Below are 20,760 nucleotides of genomic sequence, written 5' to 3'. Positions count from 1 at the left end.
CAACCCCTCGTGTCCAGGAATATGGTCTTCTCCTGTGAGCCTTTGTGGTGATCACACCAACCTTCAGTGCTTCTCTGGACAAGCACCTTGGAATATACGGGTCTGCAGCATTCTTGCCCAAGTCTCAGGCAGCCCAAAATGCATCTTCCAGTGAGATGATGGTCTCGGAGCAGAAATCAATGTTTATCTCAGTTTGCATCTTGTAGAGCACAGATTCCTGAGCTGCAGCCGACCGCACCTTGTCAAAGAGGCAGTTGGCCTGTGTGCGTTACAGCCACCTTGAAGGCAGCCTGTGATGCAATTGAAACTCCTACCTAAAGGATCTGACTGGGAAAGCCCTTCTCATCATCAACCAAGCTTTGGCAGTATTCTGTCACATTATTTTGACCATCTACTCGAGATCCATCCCACAGGATCTCCTGTCTTCTTCCACAGAGCCTCCAGATCATAGTTTGTTAATCATTGCCTGATTAACCTGAAGTCAAAGGTGTTTTTTTTTGGAAGAAACTTTACAAGGACAGGTCAACTAAACAGAATGACCCACCAGAAGGAGGCCAAGCTAATCCTTTGCACTGCCAGGGAACTTCAGTTGAACCTCAGCATGTGATAGCCCTTGGTGAATGCATCTCAGAACGGCTTGGTGCAGCCTCATACCAATGTGACCTTCAGAATGAAAGTGACATTAGGTATGTTTTTACTCCCTTTCTCTGCACACCACTCCCTAACATTTGGATCTCAAGATGAAATCGAACAGTAGTTCTCACTTAATGATGGATTTAGAAATATCAGTGAGGGAATGGTGCTGACTAGCACATTCCAGGCTGTTGGAGTATGTGATAAGGGACACTATTGCAAGGGCGCTGTGGAGAAGGACCACAGTCTAGCTTCAAGTCCTTCCATTACCGGGCATGAAGAGCTGAGACTGAGGGGAATTCCTTCAATCAACACCAGAGAGAGAAGCAACAAGGTGCCACAGGGAAGAAAATGGTGTATTTAGAGAACAAATGTAATAATAATGAATATTGATGGGAATTTAAATAAATGATTGACATTATGATGTGACAAGACTAAATGCTTATTTTGTAAACAATTTTATAGCGAATATTTGAAAAAAATGGCAAAAGCTCATCGGAACATATAAACAAGATATTACAGTCTATGTTTACAGGTTATAATTTCCTCATAGAACTTTCAAAATAAAATATTTACATTTAAAAATATTAGTTTAAATATTGTTTAACTTCTACCTTAATTGTAAGTCCCAATCTTTATTATCGTAAAATTTAAAACATTGATTTGAGGGGAAAAGAATTTGAACTTTTTTTTGTGAATAATTTCATTGAGAATAAAGTCTATTTTGGGAGAAAATTTTGTCAAAAGGTTTGATGCAACATCTAAACAAGACAGGGTACAGTGAGCAGCTTTGTTGGACTGCATTTTTTAAAACAAATATGTATTAGTTTATTATTGTTTAACTTCTACTTAATTGAATGTCCCAATTTTTATTTCCTATTGTAAAATTTGACTGTGTGGCCAGGGACAATTCCAATGCTATCTACAAATATGCCGATGACACCACAATTGTCAGCAGAATCACAAACAGCAATGAGGAAATATAAGGGAGGGAGATAGATCAGCTCATTGAATGGTGTCACACCAACAAGCTTGAACTCAACGACAGCAAAACCAAGGAGATGGAACACAGCCAGTCCTCACTGAGGGCTCAGCAGTGGAGAGGGTCAAGATCTTCAGATTCCTGGGTGTCAGCATCTCTAGGAATCTGTGCTGGAGTCTCCACGTTGATGCAATCGTGAAGAAGGCTCACCATAGGGTTATACTTTATGAGGAGTTTGAGGACATTTGGTAGGTCACCAAAGACTCAAAAACTTCGACAAGTGTACCATGGAGAGCATTTAGCTGGTTGCATCACTATCTGGAATGGAGGTGCCAATGCTCATGACAAGAAAAAACTCCAGAGGGCTGTTAACTCGGCCTGTGACATCACAGGCACCAGTTTTCACTCCATTGAGGACATCTCCCAGAGACAGTGTCTTAAGCAATTAGCCTCTATCTTCATTGACCCCCACCACCCACCCAGGGCATGCTCTCTTCAATCTGCTACCATCAGGAAAAAGGAACAGGAGCCTGAAGATAAGCACTCAGCGGCACAAGGACAGTTCTTTCCTTCTGCCAATCCTAAATGAACAATGAATCACAGACACTGTCTCACCTTATCTTTTTCTTGCCCTATTTTTATTTATTTTGTAAGGTTGCGTCAGGGTCCCTTCTGTCATTTAAGAGAAGGTTGGATGTGCACATGGAGGTGAGGGGGTTGGAGAGTTATTGGCGGTGAGCTGGTGGTTTGAGCTAGTGGAGTTGTTCGAGTGAACCGTTGCGGACTCGAAAGGCCGACATGGCCTGTTTCCACTCCGTAGATGGTTCTATGGTTATAGTTGATCTCAATGTTTGAACTGTGACGCTGCTGCAAAGCAACATATTTTCTGACCTCTTCATGCCAATAAATTCTGATTCTGCAACCTTTCTGTCAGCGTCTATCCTGTGTGATTGATCAGGTTAACATCAATGTTGCTGTGCGCCAGAGGTTGCTGAAGACGAGCCAAAAGTAGAATTATTCAGTCATTGCAACTGAATTGCAATTCTTGAATAAATCTTCCGAAGAGTCCAGGGTTGGTAGGTTAATTGGGTGCAGTCAGGCAGCTCAGGTTTCACAGGCAGGAAGGGCTTTCTCCCGTGCTGCCGTATTTAAAAAACCATCCACTGACGCTGTTGCTCTGATGAAGGTGTAGGCTGATTTCATTATTGTGCAAAGGCTATGGACTATGTAACACCAGACCGAGATACAGAGCTACCTGCATTTAATAATTCTACAGATAAATCTGGATTATTGTATGCCTACAGTCCTGAAAAGGGGCTGGAATTGGCTTGTTCTTGATGTCCCTGACATACCAAAAGGCTACTGACTGGTATGCAGCTATTTCATTTTATTTGGCACCAAGTTTCATCAGCCAGCACCTTTCCAGATTTTACGAAAAAGGTGCATTTATTTCTTGGATAAATGCTGGAAATACTCGGCAGGTCAGGCCTGAGAAACTGTTAACTTTTCAGGACCACCATTTACTGTGTCTTTTTTTTAAATTTCAGCCATCCAGTGTTTGCTGATCTGATTGGTTTAATCACATTCTTTGCTTTAGTTCAAGTGGGCCATCCATTGCATTCAGGGAGTAAAGTCAGGCTGGGATTGAGGTTGAAATGCTTGGTCTTCAGTCGGCGAGGAGAGATGACGTCAGCCCGGACCCTGGGGACCGTCTCCCCTCAGCCCGGCCGACGACGTCAGCAGCGCCGTCTCCCCTCAGCCCGGCCGACGACGTCAGCAGCGCCGTCTCCCCTCAGCCCGGCCGACGACGTCAGCAGCGCCGTCTCTCCCCTCAGCCCGGCCGACGACGTCAGCAGCGCCGTCTCCCCTCAGCCCGGCCGACGACGTCAGCAGCGCCGTCTCTCCCCTCAGCCCGGCCGACGACGTCAGCAGCGCCGTCTCTCCCCTCAGCCCGGCCGACGACGTCAGCAGCGCCGTCTCCCCTCAGCCCGGCCGATGACGTCAGCAGCGCCGGCTCTTGGCCTCACGTGACCAGGAGTGGCTCCACCTCCGTGACGTTGGCGACTTTCGGGAAGACGGAGCAGCAGCAATGGCGATGCAGTTCGGGGAGAATGTCTCACGCTATCACCATCCCGAAGGGGATGACAAAGACTCTTTAACCTGCCCTGTTTGCTTAGAAATTTACGAGAACCCAATGCGAATCGAATGTAGCCATATGTAAGAAGCGATGTTTTCATTACTCTGTGTGTGTGTGTGTGGGCCCGACCCGACCCGACCCGACCCGACCCGACCCGACCCGGCCCGGGCCTGTGTCGTGAGGGGAAATCCAGAGCGAAGGCGCTGAGCCCTGCAGTCACGGGCTGGTGTTCTTTCCCCCCCCCCCCCACCACTGAGGCTTGGGGGCTGCGGCCGGATTAATTAGTTACTTGAGGCCGTGAAAAGTTGGTCCCCTTTCCACCAACGTCTGGACTTCTCGGTGGGGGGGGTGGGTGGGGGGGGGGATTATTTGGGGTGCTGTGTGTGGACCTTCAATTCCGGATTCTTTCTCTGTTTGGAAAATTCCGGGCTACTTTTAGTTTAAAAATGTGCCACTTGTTTTCGATGATTGGAGCCAACTGGGTGATAATGTCAGGCACGGATGGGGCAGAATTTGGCTCGATTCCCTTGCCTGGGAGATCATGGATTGGCTGCACTGTGCCTCCAAGATGTATGAAGACAAGCTCACATCCAGGACGCCCTGACAACTTTTTTACAGGAAGTAGAACTTTGTCACTACCAGTGCAGCCAATTCGCGTTTCAAAAATCCTGTTTAGAACTATTTAAAGTCAACTTTTAAAGTTGCAAATCATCAAAAAACTTACCAAACCAAGTAGTTATTCATTAAAACCTATCAACACCAACCTTAAACTAAACTGCGATACAGTATTTCAAAGCGGTGATTAATGTGATTTTGATCACTCACCACTCCAGGTTGATGGAAGATCAGTGTTTCAATGTGATGCTGAGGATTGCAGCAATCCATACATGGCAGCAGAATCAACTGGATGGACAGATGTCAATTAGGATGCCTTAAAATTACAGTAGCTCTCAACTCAAGGACTTGTTTTTCTGAGAATGCACAGTCTGGATGACTTGGTCATTTAAAATCCAAGCATTCAAGTTGTTGTCGCCCATGCTTTTACTCCCTCCTCCAGAAATCCCTGACCACCAGAAAAGATTGACCACAAGGTACAGGAACAGAAGTAGGCCCATTGGCACATCGAGTCTGCTCCACCATTCTAATCATGAGCCAATCCATACACCTGCTCAACCTCACTTCCTGGCTTTCTCCCGTAACCCTCGATGCCCTGACTAATCAAGTACCAGTCTGTGTTAAATACACCCTGTCACTTCACTGATCTATATACTATTGCTGGTCCAAATAAATAAGATAAAATTGTTTGCACACAATGCAAATTATTTTCTGAAATCAACACCTCATTGACATTGTAAAATATATTGCCAACTGTTTACTGGTGTGTGGGTATTTAAAAGAAAATTTCTCTATGCATTTTGGTTTTTGTATCTTTTTTGCTGTTCTAGTTTAAAACTAAAATGAAAAAAACTGGGGGTGATCAAAATAAAATTAAATGTAATTTTCTCCACATTTTTTGTTTCTTGAAATTATTCCTTCTCTTTAAAATTTTAAGGAAATTTGCAAGACTGCCCTTGATTGATGGCCCATGGATGTTTTTTTACTCCCTTTATACCTTCCTTGAATATTCTTGGTGCTACGGGAAAACATTGTTTTTATTATTCTTCAACGATTGTATCACAAACACATCACCCTCAATTGATGATCGCATGAATATGATAAAGGCTAGTAAATGTTTGTTGCTGATCTCTTGATCTTTCTGTCGCCAGGTCTTCCAGTCCAGATAATCCAAAATGTCCTCCTCCTTCCAAAGCATGGCTTCTTCTCCACTACCATCAACTCAGCCTTTACCCGCATCTCCTCCATTTCCTGCTCGCCTGCCCTGGCCCTCTCTGCCCTCAGACATAACAAATACAGGATTCCCCTTGTTCTCACCTACTAGCCTCTGCATTCAACACATTATACTCTGTAATTTCTGCCAGCTACAACATGATCCCACCACATCTTCAGACACATCTTCCCCTTTCCTCCTACCATAGGGACTGCTCCATCCGTATCTCCCTTATCCACTCATCCCTTCCTATTATTTGGCACCTTCCCCTGCAGCTGCAGGAAGGGCCACACTTGTGCCCACACCACCTCCTTCACCACCATTCGGACCCCAAACAGCCCTTTCAAGTGAAGCAACACTTGTGTATCCGCAGGAGCCATCTACTGCATCCGGTGCTCCCGTTGTGGTCTTTTCTACATTGGAGAGATTGGATGCAAACTGGGAGAGTGCTTCACTGAGCATCTTCGCTCTGTTTGCATCAGTGACAGATATCTCCCAGTAGCTAACCATTCCAGTTTGGGAAAACATGAAAGACTTATTTAAATTCTGTGCTCCACATCCACGGTGACATTCTGTCCATGGCCTTGTACTCTCCTACGAAGACCACCTGTAAATTGGAGGAGCAACACTTAATTTTCTGTCTCTGCACTCTCCAACCAGATGGTATTAACATGGATTTCTCCCTGCTCTCTATTCTCTCTCCCTCTCAATTCCTCCAGCTCTCCACTCCCCTATCTGAATTCAGGGCCATTCCCCTTTCTTGTCCACACTTTACTTCTTGCCCCTCCTTCCACCATGTGTGTCTTCCTCATATTTGCTGTTATACAACTACTACTGCTGTCTACTGTCCCTTTTTAATTTGTTGACCTTTTAATGTGAAGATCTTAGACTTTAATTGTCAACAATTGTGTTTGCTTGTTCATAATCTACATTTAAAACAAAGATTGTTAGCATTCTATAAATTTTTTCTTTTAAAATTTTTATTGAGTTTTATCAGAAAAACAAAAAGCAGTAAATCGATTGCAATGAAACCTTTGCAGATTCACAACTAATAATGTATGGTAGAGTAGCATTTCTATTTAATTCTGAATCCAATAAATAATAATACATATAATATTGTAAGAAAGAAGTAAGAAAAAAAATTAAAAACCCACAGTGATCAAGGTTAAAATTCACATTGTATGTCGTGTTAAATCTGAACAAATGCCCTCAAGGGATCCAAACCAGCACGCCCAGCGACATTCATCTTCTCACCCAATGATGGAAGTGAGCTATAAATGGGCTCCAAGTCTTATCAAAAGAAATCTTGATTTTTGTGACGTGATGCCTAATTTTCTCCAGATTTAAAAAGGAGATAATATTGTCATTGATGAAGTGTAGGTGGGAACTCATCTTTCCATTTTAACAGAATTTATCTTTTTTGCTAATAAAGTGGGAATGCTATAACCTGTCTTTGATTAGAAGATAAAATAATTGGGCTTGATATTTAACCTATGAAATAGATATTATTTCAGATCCTATCAAATTCAACATTTTGTTCGCTCAAAGCTTTTAACATTTCCTACTCTGACCCACATTTTATTGATGAACACTTCGAGTTACAATTTAGTTATAAAGGCATGGCATCTTCTTTATATTTCTTTAAGTGGAATTAAAACTGAATGGGAGAATGATGTGAATATCTCTTTCCCAGAAGAAGAATGGACTTCAATTTTAGGCCTGATTTTCGATTCCTCGTGGGCTAGGCATATTCAATACAAAGTGCTACATCGTGTACATTTCTCCAAAGTCAAACTTGCTAGAATTTATTCTGATATTCGTCACTTTGTGACAAATGTAAAATATTTGTGCTCGCTTCGGCAACACATACACTAGAAAATGTAAAATATTTGATGGCTCTTTGTTGCCATATGCTTTGGATTTCCCCTAATTTGCAAAAATATTAGACTGACATTTTGATAATTTTTGTAACCATATTTAGGATCACTTTAGATCCATGTCCGGTAATTGCACTATTTAGTTTTTCTAAAGATATAAATATTATCTATCATTATCAACGTTTTAGTACCTTTATTGAAGAACTGGTTCTGACCTTGCGTCAATATTTAAACTCGAATAACATCTAAGCTTTTTTGAACAGATTTTGCAGTAGCTGCCTGCTTGCTCTACAGAAGCCAAAAAAGCCGATTTGTGCTGTCTGTCGCTTTCCTCTGAAAGGTGCAATTAGAGCTATTGATATTGAGAAGAAATTAGAAGTAACTCCATCAAGCTGCAGTGGTTGTGGAACTCAGGTCAGTAGTGCTTGCTTGGCATAAATACTAAAAGATTTGATGATTCTGTTCCACTTTATTTTTATAGTTCGTACCTTTGAAGCAAAGTTGAATTTCAATGGGTTACAAGATGATGGTCTTCTATTTTGAACCCAGGATGTGGGCTCATTTCGTCAGGTTATTTTCAGAAAACAGACATGTCTGAATCTCCTAATCATTGTATCAAAGAAAGGGCTGGCAGATTGTTTAAAAAAAAAGGCACTACGTGAATGCAAATGCACTCAAAGCACTTTTAAAGAGATTAGCAACCTAACATTTGCTGTTTGTGGACATCCACATCCACCATCTCATGCAACAAACCTTAATGCAAAAATAAATATCTGTTTAAATCCGATAAAGAACGGCTTAGTCTGTTCCATGTTGCAGATTATGAGAACACTCTGCTAAACACACCACTCCTTTTATCCATATTGCAGCGGACATTGGAGAGATGTAACTTTCAATGGAAAGACGACAGAAGTATAATTTTGTTCAAGTCCTGCACCCTTTATTTTCCAACCAAACAGAAAATGTTGCTAAATATCAAAGCCATTGAGCTGTTGTGATTTTCATCCATTGTGCTGAAGGTTAGGTTGACCTGCCTGGATAGCACGCAAAACAGTTTTTCAATGTATGTCATAGATGAACAATTCATGTTGACAACCACTTGTCTCTTCTGATAGTTTTTTAAATAAGTATTTTGAGTGCATTTGCATTCATAAAATGCCTTGAATATCTTTGGTATCATCAACCAATAAAATGGTTCTCCAACCAGTGCTTCTCTAACTTGCATAACTTTCTTTGTATTTACTGTAAAGTTGTTTTTTTTTGTAAATTTGCAATTTAGCTTTGCAAATAGTCAAAGATATAGAACAAAAATGAAATAGAATACTTGCATGAATTTTGATATCTTGTAGTTTAATTCAGCAATTATTTTCCATTTATAATACTGTAATGTTTCATATTATTCCAGATATGTATGAATAAATTGCGATCCCATAATGCAACATGTGCAAAATATCAAGAGTTTATTTCTGAGGGGGTGAAAGCTTCAATGAAGGATCAGCATCCTAGCCTTAGGTGACATTTTTTTTAAAGTATGATTTCCTTATCTCTGTAAGTCACAGCTATGAAATTATAATCTGGGTCATTGGTATTCTATTCTGCCCTTTCAGTTATGCTTTTTAATGGTATCTAATTCATTTATGTATGTTCTCTGACTGGGGGGCACTTGTCCTTTCATTATTTGAAAGAGCCAACTGTTCTTCTTACATTTGTAAAGAAGATAAACGGTTCATCTTGTGTGTCATAAGACTTGCCTGTTTTACAATTGCCCCAAATCAAGATCTCTTTCTGTGGCTGTGCAGTTGCCATTCCAGGCTTTTATGAATCTACAGTTAATGTATACTTTAGTACTGGAAATAGCTGTGGAACAAAGATTTCTAAGTCTCTAGTGTATTACATTATTTAAAATTGCTCAGGAAATAGTTTAAATATTTATTTTACATGGTGCACATGGATATTGCTTCAATCAGGAATGCTGTGGTCAAGGTTCTTTAAGAGAAAAGATCAATGCAAGAAAAGAAAATGCATCAAAGCTGGGATGTGAAAATATGACATTAAGTTCAACACAGGGTTTTGCGATGTAATTCTTATTTCCGTTACATGATTTTTAGAAACGTAGGGCTGGAAACTGTTTGACCCCCTAGAAAAGTATTTTAAATCACTTTTGAATGGTCAAACAATTTGCTGAAATTTCAATGCTGCAAATTCTTTAGTTTATGAAGCCCAAAGCATTGTAGGCTTTAAATTGGTTCTGAAAGACTTTTCTTTCATGGATTCCACAATGGTGGGAGAGGTACAGTAAAATTGGGTAAGGATAAAGGGGCATGGTGATAGTTGTGGTTTGGCGTTCAGTATGCATGAGGAGAAATGGATCTTGCAGATCAAGTTGGAATGTAGATGCAGTATGTGGTGCTGAGGGGGAGCTGTTGCAAGGTTTAAAAATGTAATTTAAATAGCACAGAGCTGAAATGGTCTTAACCATTCACAGAACAGGATAGATATATGCATCGGAACTTCTCTTTAATTAAATAAATGAATTTAATTCAAAACAGGTTTTGATTGCACTACATCATGCTCTTCATATTGCCTGCATTGCCTTGTGCACCACAGGAATGGGAAGAAAACTATGGAAATTGCATTCAAGCGTAGAGCGCTTTTTTAAAAATGTAAAGCTCCTGGAAGTTGTGTTGAGTAACTCGTATGAACATTGGGCTGTCTATGCCACATGGAGTTATTGAGGATAGCGCATTGTTATTTGTGCAAATTGCAATGAAGTTGAACTGGAAATTATGCCACGGAAAATAATTCTGAAATTTCACTAAATGCTTAGAACACACTGGAAATTAAAGTTCAGAAATACAGCTATAATGATCATAAACCAGGCAGAATTGGAGCCAATTGGATGCAATAGCAATTGCTCAAGAGTTGTTAAGTAGCATAAGACACTGTACTCCTTCAGATCATAAAAATACCTAGCAATCCAGTTTCTGCATAGATCTTTTAATGCTGGACAAATGGAAACTACTTTGTACTTTTCCTCTTGACGATTTTACTGAATGCCTTTCTGAAATTGCATACTTTTTCAAATATGAAAATAAATTTTATATTATGCCTTTTTTTTTTGTAGCATGCCTAATCGCTTTACTTTTACTTGTCCATTCTGCAATGCAAAAAACCTGGACCAGGATGGCTTGGTTGAGCATTGTATTTCAAGCCACACTGGAGAGTATGCAAAAAAGGTAAGATTTAACAAAAAAAAATTGCATAGAGTCGGCCAATCCCAATATTTCACTAATATGGCATTCCTTTTCCACAAAGCACCAACTTATTTTAGAACATATAGTTTAATTGCAATGGTCAAATTGAACATTGAAAATATCCTTCGCTTGTGGTGATGTAATTTGTGGCCACATACTTTTAAGTCACCGTGATCAGATGAACTACATTTTAGTAGTCTTGTGTAATTATTAATCATTATTAATTTATTTAATAAATGTTAAGTCTTTTTTTGAAAATTTATGATTACTTCACTTAGAGCATTCTTCCTGTCCTTGAATTGCCAGCTGAAGGTACTGTTTTTGATCCATGCTCTTTTCCACTGGGAGCATAAGAATAAATTTGATCTTTTTCATACAATTATTCAGATGAATTTTTCTCTGCCTAAATGTGGACAAGATTATTATTTCAACTGTGCCTCCCTTCTATTTACTGCAATTCACTGACTGTTAAATGTTGATATTCGATTTGCAACCTTCTGTTATCCGTTACATTTTAATTTGCAAATTTATAACTTGCAGACCAAAATCTTCTCAAGCATTTATGTTACGAAGGTTATTTTGGAAAAAAAAAATCAGAACCTTCTATTTTCTTCCTCTTTAATATTTTGCAAAACCTTAAATAGAGTCAGGAAACAAATAGATTCTTTTTACTTCACAGAATTTGTAATGATCATATTTAGAGAAGGGTATTTGTAGGAAGGGTTGACCCAAAAAAAGAAAGGTATTTGGAAGGCATACTGCAAGGGAAAGCCATTTTTTATCCGTCTTCTGCAAAGCACAGGTTGCTGTTAATGTCACAGTAGAGGAAGATTGTTAATAGGTGAAAAGGACTTAAAGCGACTGACATTGCTCAAATGAGAATTAATAGCTAGCCTGAAGGGGATGCATCCCTAGCTTGTTGGTGAGAACATCTAGCTGAGCTGCACATCCCCTGAACACTCTGCCGGGAATTGATATCCGGTCCAGCAGCTTTCTGTGGGTTGATCTTGCCTAACTCTCTCTTCACATTGGCCACTGCAAGACATAGCACCACAGTGCCAGGAATTTCTTAAATTTCTATGGGGAAAAACCTAAGTAGCGGAGTTAGTTTTCCATATCCCAGAGAAGGATAAATTTTTTAAAAAAAGAGGGTTTTATTAGAATAAAGAAGGAGAAACTCTGGAGGCAGTGGGATGATAACTGAAGGACACAATTTATGTAAAGCTGAAGGGGAAGAAATGATAACAACCCAGCAGTTGTTATCAGAAATGCATACTTGAAAAGGTAGAAAACGCAATAACAATTTTCAAAGAAGAATTGATAAATGTTAGAGGGTAACATTTCTCAGATATGAGGATAGAATAATTTATTCATATTAATGAATGAACATTATGTAATCTATTTGAAATTAGTCTTAATCCCTCAGGACTAATGCATGCAATACCCCAATCAGTCTTGTCTGTGTGTGTGTGTTTAATGGCATTCATTACATTCATTGGCATACTGTGGAAGTATGGTTAACATACTACTGTTTTTGTGCATTATCCAACTTGCGGACATCTGTAAAGATGGAATCCATTTGTTACCCAGCGACAGTCTGTACAAGATCTTGAGAGGACTTTACAACGTAGATGTTTAGTCATTTTTCACCAGTGGGAAAGTCTCAAACGAGGAGACATAATTACAAGGAAATGTGCCAGTCACTTAAAATTGAAGTACATACAAATTTCTTCTTGCATAGGATGGTGATTTTCTGCTCCAGCGGGTGAGGTTAACTAGATCATAACAGATATTTAAAGTGGTAGTGGATAAATATTTGATAGATCAAGGAACAAAAGGGAAGGAGAAATGACAGAGAAGAGGTGTTGAGGCCAGCATGGATTAGCCATGATCATATTAAATGGTTTAATGAGTCTGATGGTCCACTCCTGCTCCTAAGTTCTTGTGTTTATGCAAATTCCCCATGTGAATCTACTGGGTATGTGCCATCCTGACTAAATGCCAATGGCCTGGTTGGTGTCAAGTGGAGAATTTTACAACTGCCTCCCCCCCAAAGTAACTAACTTTCCAAGATGAACCATATCTATTGCTCTTCCACCAGTTTCCATTATGCACTGAGCACATATAATTAGTGGGTAGTATAGTCAGGAACAGGTTCATTAAATCTGGAATTACCTGGAATTGAATTTCCTTCCAAGATGCATTGTTAAAGGAGGTGACTGGAGACATATTTGGGTCACAACTGCCTAATCAGAGCACCTGTTCCATCAAAGAATTGATTTTGGGGGGGGGGGGGGGGAAACCATAAGTAGGTTTACCCTTTTTGTTCAATGTTGTCAGTGCTAGGTATTTGGGAATAACTTCAATGACAACAGAAAAATAGGTAGAGATTAATCTCAGCCATGATCAAATCAATTTTTTTATCAGGGAACACCTCAGTGTTGGAAAAAATATCCTTGCTACTGTGGCAGCAGGGTTTTGCGGAGATTTCTGGAAGGTAATAACATCAGTGTATTAGAACTACTGTAAATCTGATCCTTTGCCATGGACTTTTAAAGGACTATGAAAACAATTTTTGATAAGATCGCATTCATATAGGCTTTGTGCAGCTCCTGTGCCTTTGGTCTTTCAAGTTACTTTTGTAATCTGTTCCTTACCAGGTTTGCCCAATTTGTTCCTCCATGCCGTGGGGTGACCCAAACTTCAGAAGTGCAGACTTGATACAACATTTGAAAATTCGTCACAGATTTTCATATGATACTTTTGTGGTATGTATGTACTTTTTAGCTTCAGGAAACTGCAGTTTAATTAAAGAAGAAGGAAAAGCTCCCTTACAGTGGACCACACCTAGAAGAATGCCAGACTCCAACTCTAGTGAAATGTCCTGGTTGTGAGGGTCTCTGTTTAGATGGTACTCATGCCATCCAGGGGTGCATCTGGGAGGTTGGTCGTGTTAGTGAGGCTGTAAAATCTAATGGAAAATTGAAAACCAGAATGATGACAATGTTGGTTCTTCCCTTCCCCCTCGAGATCAGGGAACACTCGTTTCTCACCACAATGTAACTTATAAGAACAACAAGCACACTTACAATGCTGCTTAACATTAGGCCCTTTCGGGTGGCCTGAACATACCATTGTAAAGCTGCTTATCCTCCCCCCATGTGGCTAAGGAAGTACTCACCTGAATGCTCCGAATGTGCCTCCGAGGTGCCGACACCAATCCTCTGGGAAAGATAATTGGCGGAGGGCCAGGCTCCGCCGAGGCACCTGAATGTGCAGCCGCTGTAAGTGCCTGACAGCCCCCCATCCTACTGGGTGGGGCGTCGGCCGCTGTGGGCTGTCACAGCCCAGCTGGCCGCTCCTGCACTGGGGCCACTCTCTGCTGCTCAAAATGCGGCATAGTAATGGCAGTGTTCCCTACCCATAATACCCCTGGCCCAGGTTCCAGCTGCTTGGGGGATTATAGGTAGGGAAGACAGCCATTGCTATGCCGCATATTTATGACAGGTGGCACTGTGGCACCAGTCACCTTGCCTCCATCAGATCCGGAGGTGCTCTAAGGTGCCTCTGGATACGAATAAGCCCTTTCAGCTGGACCAGGCAATGCTGCAAGCAGCCTTTTCGGGTTGCCACCTGAAAGGTGAGACTACCGGTTAAGATCCGCTCCTGCTGCCACCTTCAAGGCGGAGGGTCCACCTGACAGGGCCTATTGCTTCACTGTAGAGCTCCTTTCACATTGGCATCTTATCCTAGTAATTAACGACCAGTATACTGGGTAACGGGCCAGGATGAATACTTGCGAATCGGCACATAGGCATCACATCACCACTGGGATGGACCACATTGGTAGGGTGCATCATTTCCAGGGTCATCTGATGTCTGCGTGGCGATTACGGACCAAGTAGTGATGCATTGATGATGTTTTGTGTGAGTGCAGGAACATGAAGGAAGCAAAAGATTAAAAAGGTAAAAATGTTGTATTCAATTTATTAAATCCTGATCAATGTATTATGATCTTGTATTTAAACAAAATGATTCATGCCTAATTATAACATAATTTTCTTTGGCTTTGCTTCGCGGACGAAGATTTATGGAGGGGTAAATGTCCACGTCAGCTGCAGGCTCATTTGTGGCTGACAAGTCCGATGCGGGACAGGCATCGGGGAAAATTGGTTGGTTGGGGTTGGGTGTTGGGTTTTTCCTCCTTTGTCTTTTGTCAGTGAGGTGGGCTCTGCGGTCGTCTTCAAAGGAGGTTGCTGCCCGCCGAACTGTGAGGCGCCAAGATGCACGGTTTGAGGCGATATCAGCCCACTGGCGGTGGTCAATGGGGCAGGCACCAAAAGATTTCTTTAGGCAGTCCTTGTACCTCTTCTTTGGTGCACCTCTGTCACGGTGGCCAGTGGAGAGCTCGCCATATAACACGATCTTGGGAAGGCGACGGTCCTCCATTCTGGAGACGTGACCTACCCAGCGCAGTTGGATCTTCAGCAGCGTGGATTCCTAACATAACATAATTAAGCTTTATGTAAAGCACAGTATGAGCCCTTCAGCCCCTGTTGTTGTGCCGACCTATTTCAGCCTTTATAAATTTATAAAGGACCATGGGAAAGTGGTAGAGGCAATTAAACACATAGATGCACAATTTATAAAGATCGTGGGCAAGTTGCAGCGGGGATGAAATACACGAGCACACACACTTAACGAAGTGGGTACAAACAAAAATCAAAGGATAGATAGATATGTCTGTAATAGACAGAGGGAAGGGAGAGAAAGCGCTGTATGTATGGAGCACTCATGGAGGGGTTTCTCTGCTGCACTGAATTCTGGAAGGGCAGGTCCGCCATTACTCGATGCATCACTCAGATGTCACTGGTAGGTCTTCTCGCCCCTTGGATGCCTGGTGGTGAATGTGAAAGGACACAGAGAACCAGTTCAGAGTGAATGGCAAAAAGGGCTTCTTTAACTGGTTCATTGATCAGCCAATTTACAAGTTAGCCAGTGTGAAAAGGGAGACCATCTTTTCAGATGAAATGTAAGACTGAACCTCTGCCTGCTTCTTCAATGAACATTAAGATAGCTGAGACAGATATCTTGCCAGCATTTAGCCCTTAATCAGCAGTCTAAATCTGATGATATTGTTATCTTCTTATGTGCAATTTGCTATTTCAATTGCAATTGAAAAGAGGTGTAAACTATGTGGGAGTGTCCTGATTTGAATGGCACTGTTTGTAAGTTTGTTCTTTAATTAGGTTTGGTTTTCTGAGCTACTTTTGATGAACTTCAAAATGTTCATCAGCTTTGCTGGATCTGTTTGTAATCTTTCTTCCAACAAATTCCTCAGACTGAAACATTCATCTTTACCAAGTTGCTGAGGAAATGATTGTACATAAAAGTGCACTTTTGTTTTACAGGATTATAATGTAGATGAAGATGAAATGCTTCAGGAAGCCATTGAACTTTCACTCCAAGATAGAAGTGTGAGATCTTAGAGTAATAATTTTTCTCACACAAAGGCAACCACTGAAGTTCATTCCCTGAATACTGCTAATGTAGAGGTTTTCTATGTGCTTCAATCTATCCTGTGCACTTTTGTTGATTCTTGAGGTACACTTGCCCAGATGAGAAAAAAATTTACAGAATCATAAATCTTAACAATCTAGGGTAACATTATATAGAATAAATATCTATCCGAAGGTTATTACAGCACTTTAATCTTGATGTTTGGTAATGGGTATGTTTACTTTTGATTAAATTCCAATTATCCAGCCTTTTAAATGGTATTAATGGCCAGCTTAAAATATTTTATTAATCTTTTCAAAGACTATTGGTTTGATTTCAGGTATGTAATGATTTAGCCAAATGCTTCTTCATTGCTACTAATAAAATCATATTCTTCCTGTTTGTATGTACAGAAGTTGCACTTTCCCATAATTTTATCAGTATTTTTATAAATCCTGAATTATGGCCGTCTTCACTGGACCTTCTCAGATTCTGAGTGGAAAGAAATTTATGGTACTATCTCTTGACCTGAACATTTCCATGGGAATAAACAATGACAACTTCTGGTCTCCCAGCCAAACCATGCTGGGATTTACACACTACAGGTACTCCCCGACTTGCGACCTATGCAGCTTGTGTCCATTCGCACATTTTAAAAATATATAAGAAAAAATCTATTTACATGTGTTTATGTTATATTTGACAAACTTTAACAGGAATGCAGGGTATGTAGGAGCCAAAATATACGTAGTTACTTTGTTAGTTGGCGTCCTGGGGTCCATAGGCTGAGTGTGGCCATCTTGATTCACATGCGGTGGGCCCACATATTGGAGTTCGGTTGGCGCATGTACGAGATTTATGGGTGCAAATTCAATATCTTTTGTGCATGCGCCAACCGAACTCCAGTACACAAATCCACCGTGCACGTGCCAACCAAATATTTGTGGATGTGCAGAGGAATCAAGATGGTCGTGCCCAGCCTATGGACCCCAGGACACAGACAAAAAAGTAAGTAGGCACATCTTGGCTCTTACATGTATCCCTGTTGCAGTTTCTCAAATACAACTTTTGATTAAAAAGTTTGCTATAAGACTTCAGCACTCCACACGTGGGCAAAATTCCGACTTGCATCCAGTTCAAGATACGACTGATCCTCCAGTCCCGCTTACGGTCGTAAGTCTTGGAGTACTTGAAATTTCTTCGCTCTCTGCATGTCTGTCTGGATCTAGCAGCACACATTTTTTATTCTCTCCCTCAACTGAGTCCTCAGTCCCCAATCATGTGCATATCCATGTATCATCCGTGTGCTGCAACTTGTTGATTGAAGGTAGTTTGGAGTGAATGTGATGTAGGCTGAGCCATTTCCATTTAACCATATAACCATATAATAATTTACAGTATGGAAACAGGCCATATCGGCCATTCGAGTCCGCACCGATTTATGTGAAACTCCACTAGTTCCACCTAACCACTCCTTTGTCCATAATCCTCCAACCCCCTCACCTCTTAAATGACAAAACTGACCCTGCCACAACTACTACTTCCAGAAGGTCATTCCACTCAGCTACCATTCTCTGAGTGAAGAAGCATCCTCTTGTATTACTCCTAAAGTTTTGCCCCTTAACCCTTGTTCCAATCTGCCCTACCCTCAGGGGAAAGTCTATTCACATCAGCTCTATCTAGTCCCTTCATAATTTATCCTGTCGATCAGCAAGAATCCTGGTGGATCTGTTTTATGAAGCATTGCAGTGACTAAAATTGCAGAATCTTGAGGAAAGATTGGGGCAATGACATAATCTTGCTTGTCATAATTTTGCAGTGAGATTGGTTCTGTTGTAAGCCAGTGATTCAGAGCAAACTCATGCACCAGGTATAAGGTGGAGAAGCAGCTCAATTGGACAAGAATGCTCCACAGCCCAACTTGATTGATGAAGGTAGAAGCTTCTCTGGATTCAAAATGGAATTTTTGTTGAGATCGTGCACAATCAAGCTATGCCATTGTGCATCAAGATGAATATGATTCACACCACAACTGGGGAGCTACAGTAGCTTGTTGCTGCTGGTAGGAGTTTCAGTACTGCTAAAAAAAACCCCACAACTTTAAAGGCAGTGGAGAAAATGGAGACGACGTGGGTGTAGGGACAGTTAAAGAGACAGAAGCCTAATTGGAAGACAGGAAATTGAGATCCCGTGGGTTTAAGGACAGAATGGGAGAGAATTAGGAATAATGAAGGAAATTAAAGGCCTCTGTTGGTTTACAGGCAGCTCAAGAGACCCAGTTGCTTTCGAGTTCAATGTTTAGGAATATTATCCCTATATAGGTTATTTCCTTAATTCAATAGAGGAAAAGTAAGGAACAAGAAGAGAGACGAAGATTGATTTTTATAATGTAGGAGTTACTGCATATGCTGATATACGTACACTCTCATCAAAGAACTATTAACCCTAACAATAAATATCTATTTTGCTTCATTGATCTATTAAACACTGCTCTCAAAGTATAGTATTTTTTCTAAATAAATTTAAAAAGGCAAAAAAAAATTGAAAATTATGAAATTGCATCTTTTTACAATAGTAGTTATTTCCTGTTTTGTAATTGCTGCACGTCGAGGCTACCTTTGATCTTGAAAAGCCACAAGATAATGGATTATCGAAATATTTCTGTGTTGTGTATGTAATAAACGATAGTGTTCTGTATGGTCACTCTTGTACAAGTCAAATGAAGGCAATAAAGTGTATTTACAAGCTCATTCGAATGATGTGAACCGCTCAAATGTTGGATGGGTGACACTGAACAGAGTGAACTAGGTTGGGAGCACATCAAGTGAAAACTCCCAAAGTTGCAACCAGTGTGGCCTGCTCTGTTGCAGATTCTTCCATTTCTGCAGAAATCGAAATGATGAGAGCTTAGAGAATACATCAATTCGTTTCGTTTTTGGAAATAAATATAACGAATGTCATCAGGTGTAAATTGTGTTCTAATCTGTATTGCTGATCAATAGCTGTGGTTCAAAAGGAATGTTTACATGTGTCATTCCCATGGGAATGGCTTCTTCGAGTTCATTGATTTGGGGAAAAAAAGATGCGTATTCGACCCAATACCTTGGGTGCTCTGTTTTATATCACTTTGAATGAGTTCTTTCCATTTGTCAAATCCCAGTCTAATAAAGGACAGCAGACCCTTTGCCTTCCTTGTGATTTACTGCCCTTGAAGGGAGACGCCCTTTTCCTCCACGAAGGAGCCTGACCTGCCGAGTTGCTGCAGTGTCTGGATTTGCCCACCCTTTGGATGCTCAGACTGAAGGTGGTGGTGCGGGCGGACCCGCAGCGAGGGAGCGGAGATCCGGCATTCCTGCGGGCTCCAGCCGCCCAGTTGACTGCCATTGGCACTGAATGGCCCGTTGAGAGAGCCAGCAGTGGTTCGAGTTGAAATCCCGAGACCGCGGGTCTGAATCGGCTGAGGACACGGTTTGAGGGGGAGAAGCGGAGGAGACGCCCCGCGGCTTAGGGATCGGTGCAGGCGTGGAACCCACGGGAGCTGTGGGCTGCAGACGGCAGGAGGCTGAGTGGCTGGGAGTGCTTCTAGGGATCGGAACCGGGATGCGAGGAGGGGCTGAAGGGGCCGTGACCACGTTGGAGGCTCAGGTTGTCAGTGATTTGAATTGGAAGTTCAGGAGCTGAATCTCCGGGACTCTTCTGTTCTCTCAGATTTCTGCTGGTGGCCAATCAGGTGAAAAGAAATTTCCTGTGATAGGACATTTTTATGACTATGTTAACACATTGAACATTTCCACGACCATTTTAAAGAAGCCTTGTACCTTTGTTTTACCTTTTATGTGGCCTCCGTTGTCTTCAGTCACTTGGTGTATTTTTCACATGTTCTCTGTGTCACTGGGGATTCTGCCTGTTAGGTTCGTCGGGGATAAGGGTGCAGAAGAAAAAGGAATGCACCGAGGTTATGAGTTGAGTAGGTTTCTCTCGGTCAGGGCCAAAGTCCTCGACTGTGCTCTGTACTGGACAGCAGTGAGAGACTAGACCTGATGAGGGTCTGAGAGGATTGTGGTCAGGAAGGTAGGATAAAAGCAAACCGTGGAATAGAGTGGGTGACAGCTCTTATTATGGAAGAGTTAAAACATTTATCTCCGCATAGACAGAGTTATCAGGTTAGATAGACTGAGTGACAAAGAATAGGTGGAAAATGGTGGAAATCTGCTGATTGAGGAGGAATCTGAGAAAGGCTTTCTCCCCCAAAAGCCACGTTTTAAACTGAATGTCGTTGCTTGCAGCCTCCCACTAGAGGGACAGACTCCGTCCAGCTCTGCATGCAGTGAGATCCAATTGATAAATAACCTGTGCTTTATATTCTCCCTTCCCACTTTGGACTGATGAACAAGATGGAAAATTAGTGTGTATTGGGACAAGTGTGAACGATAAAAATCAGTCTACACTGCCTTTCATTGAACACCAAGAACTCTATGTGCTTCTTTTTTTTTTCAAATGTGGCAAATCAGTTAAAATTTAAGATTATCCTTGAATGGGTTTTGTTACAG

The 20,760-nt window shown here is 41.3% G+C and overlaps 1 protein-coding gene across 2 annotated transcripts; it reads left to right on the top strand.

The window, feature by feature from the left end:
• The first annotated feature begins 3,625 nt into the window (after positions 1–3,625).
• On the top strand, positions 3,626–18,960 carry rnf114 (ring finger protein 114). Of its 2 annotated transcripts, none has more exons than XM_069883675.1 (6): positions 3,626–3,832; positions 7,721–7,871; positions 8,863–8,969; positions 10,582–10,693; positions 13,372–13,479; positions 14,649–16,116. In XM_069883675.1, exons 1-6 carry the CDS (start codon positions 3,705–3,707, stop codon positions 14,679–14,681), a joined length of 639 nt encoding a protein of 212 aa, XP_069739776.1. In that variant the 5' UTR covers positions 3,626–3,704; the 3' UTR covers positions 14,682–16,116. The 2 variants fall into 2 exon arrangements, with proteins under 2 accessions (XP_069739776.1, XP_069739775.1); XM_069883674.1 differs by lacking the exon at positions 14,649–16,116 and adding an exon at positions 16,123–18,960 and having other exon boundaries at positions 3,635–3,832.
• Positions 18,961–20,760: the final 1,800 nt, after the last annotated feature.

Source organism: Narcine bancroftii, chromosome 6 (assembly GCF_036971445.1).
Source record: "Narcine bancroftii isolate sNarBan1 chromosome 6, sNarBan1.hap1, whole genome shotgun sequence".
Lineage (NCBI taxonomy): Eukaryota > Metazoa > Chordata > Chondrichthyes > Torpediniformes > Narcinidae > Narcine > Narcine bancroftii.
Note: the sequence above shows the minus strand (reverse complement) of the source record. Positions and strands in the feature narration are given on the sequence as shown.

Bases quoted from the DNA above. Each gene is read 5' to 3' on its own strand.
- rnf114 (XM_069883674.1), top strand. From the start codon at position 3,705: ATGGCGATGCAGTTCGGGGAGAATGTCTCACGCTATCACCATCCCGAA. The intron at 7,872-8,862 runs GTCAGTAGTGCT...ATATTATTCCAG, and splicing joins GCAGTGGTTGTGGAACTCAG to ATATGTATGAATAAATTGCG. The intron at 10,694-13,371 runs GTAAGATTTAAC...GTTCCTTACCAG, and splicing joins CTGGAGAGTATGCAAAAAAG to GTTTGCCCAATTTGTTCCTC.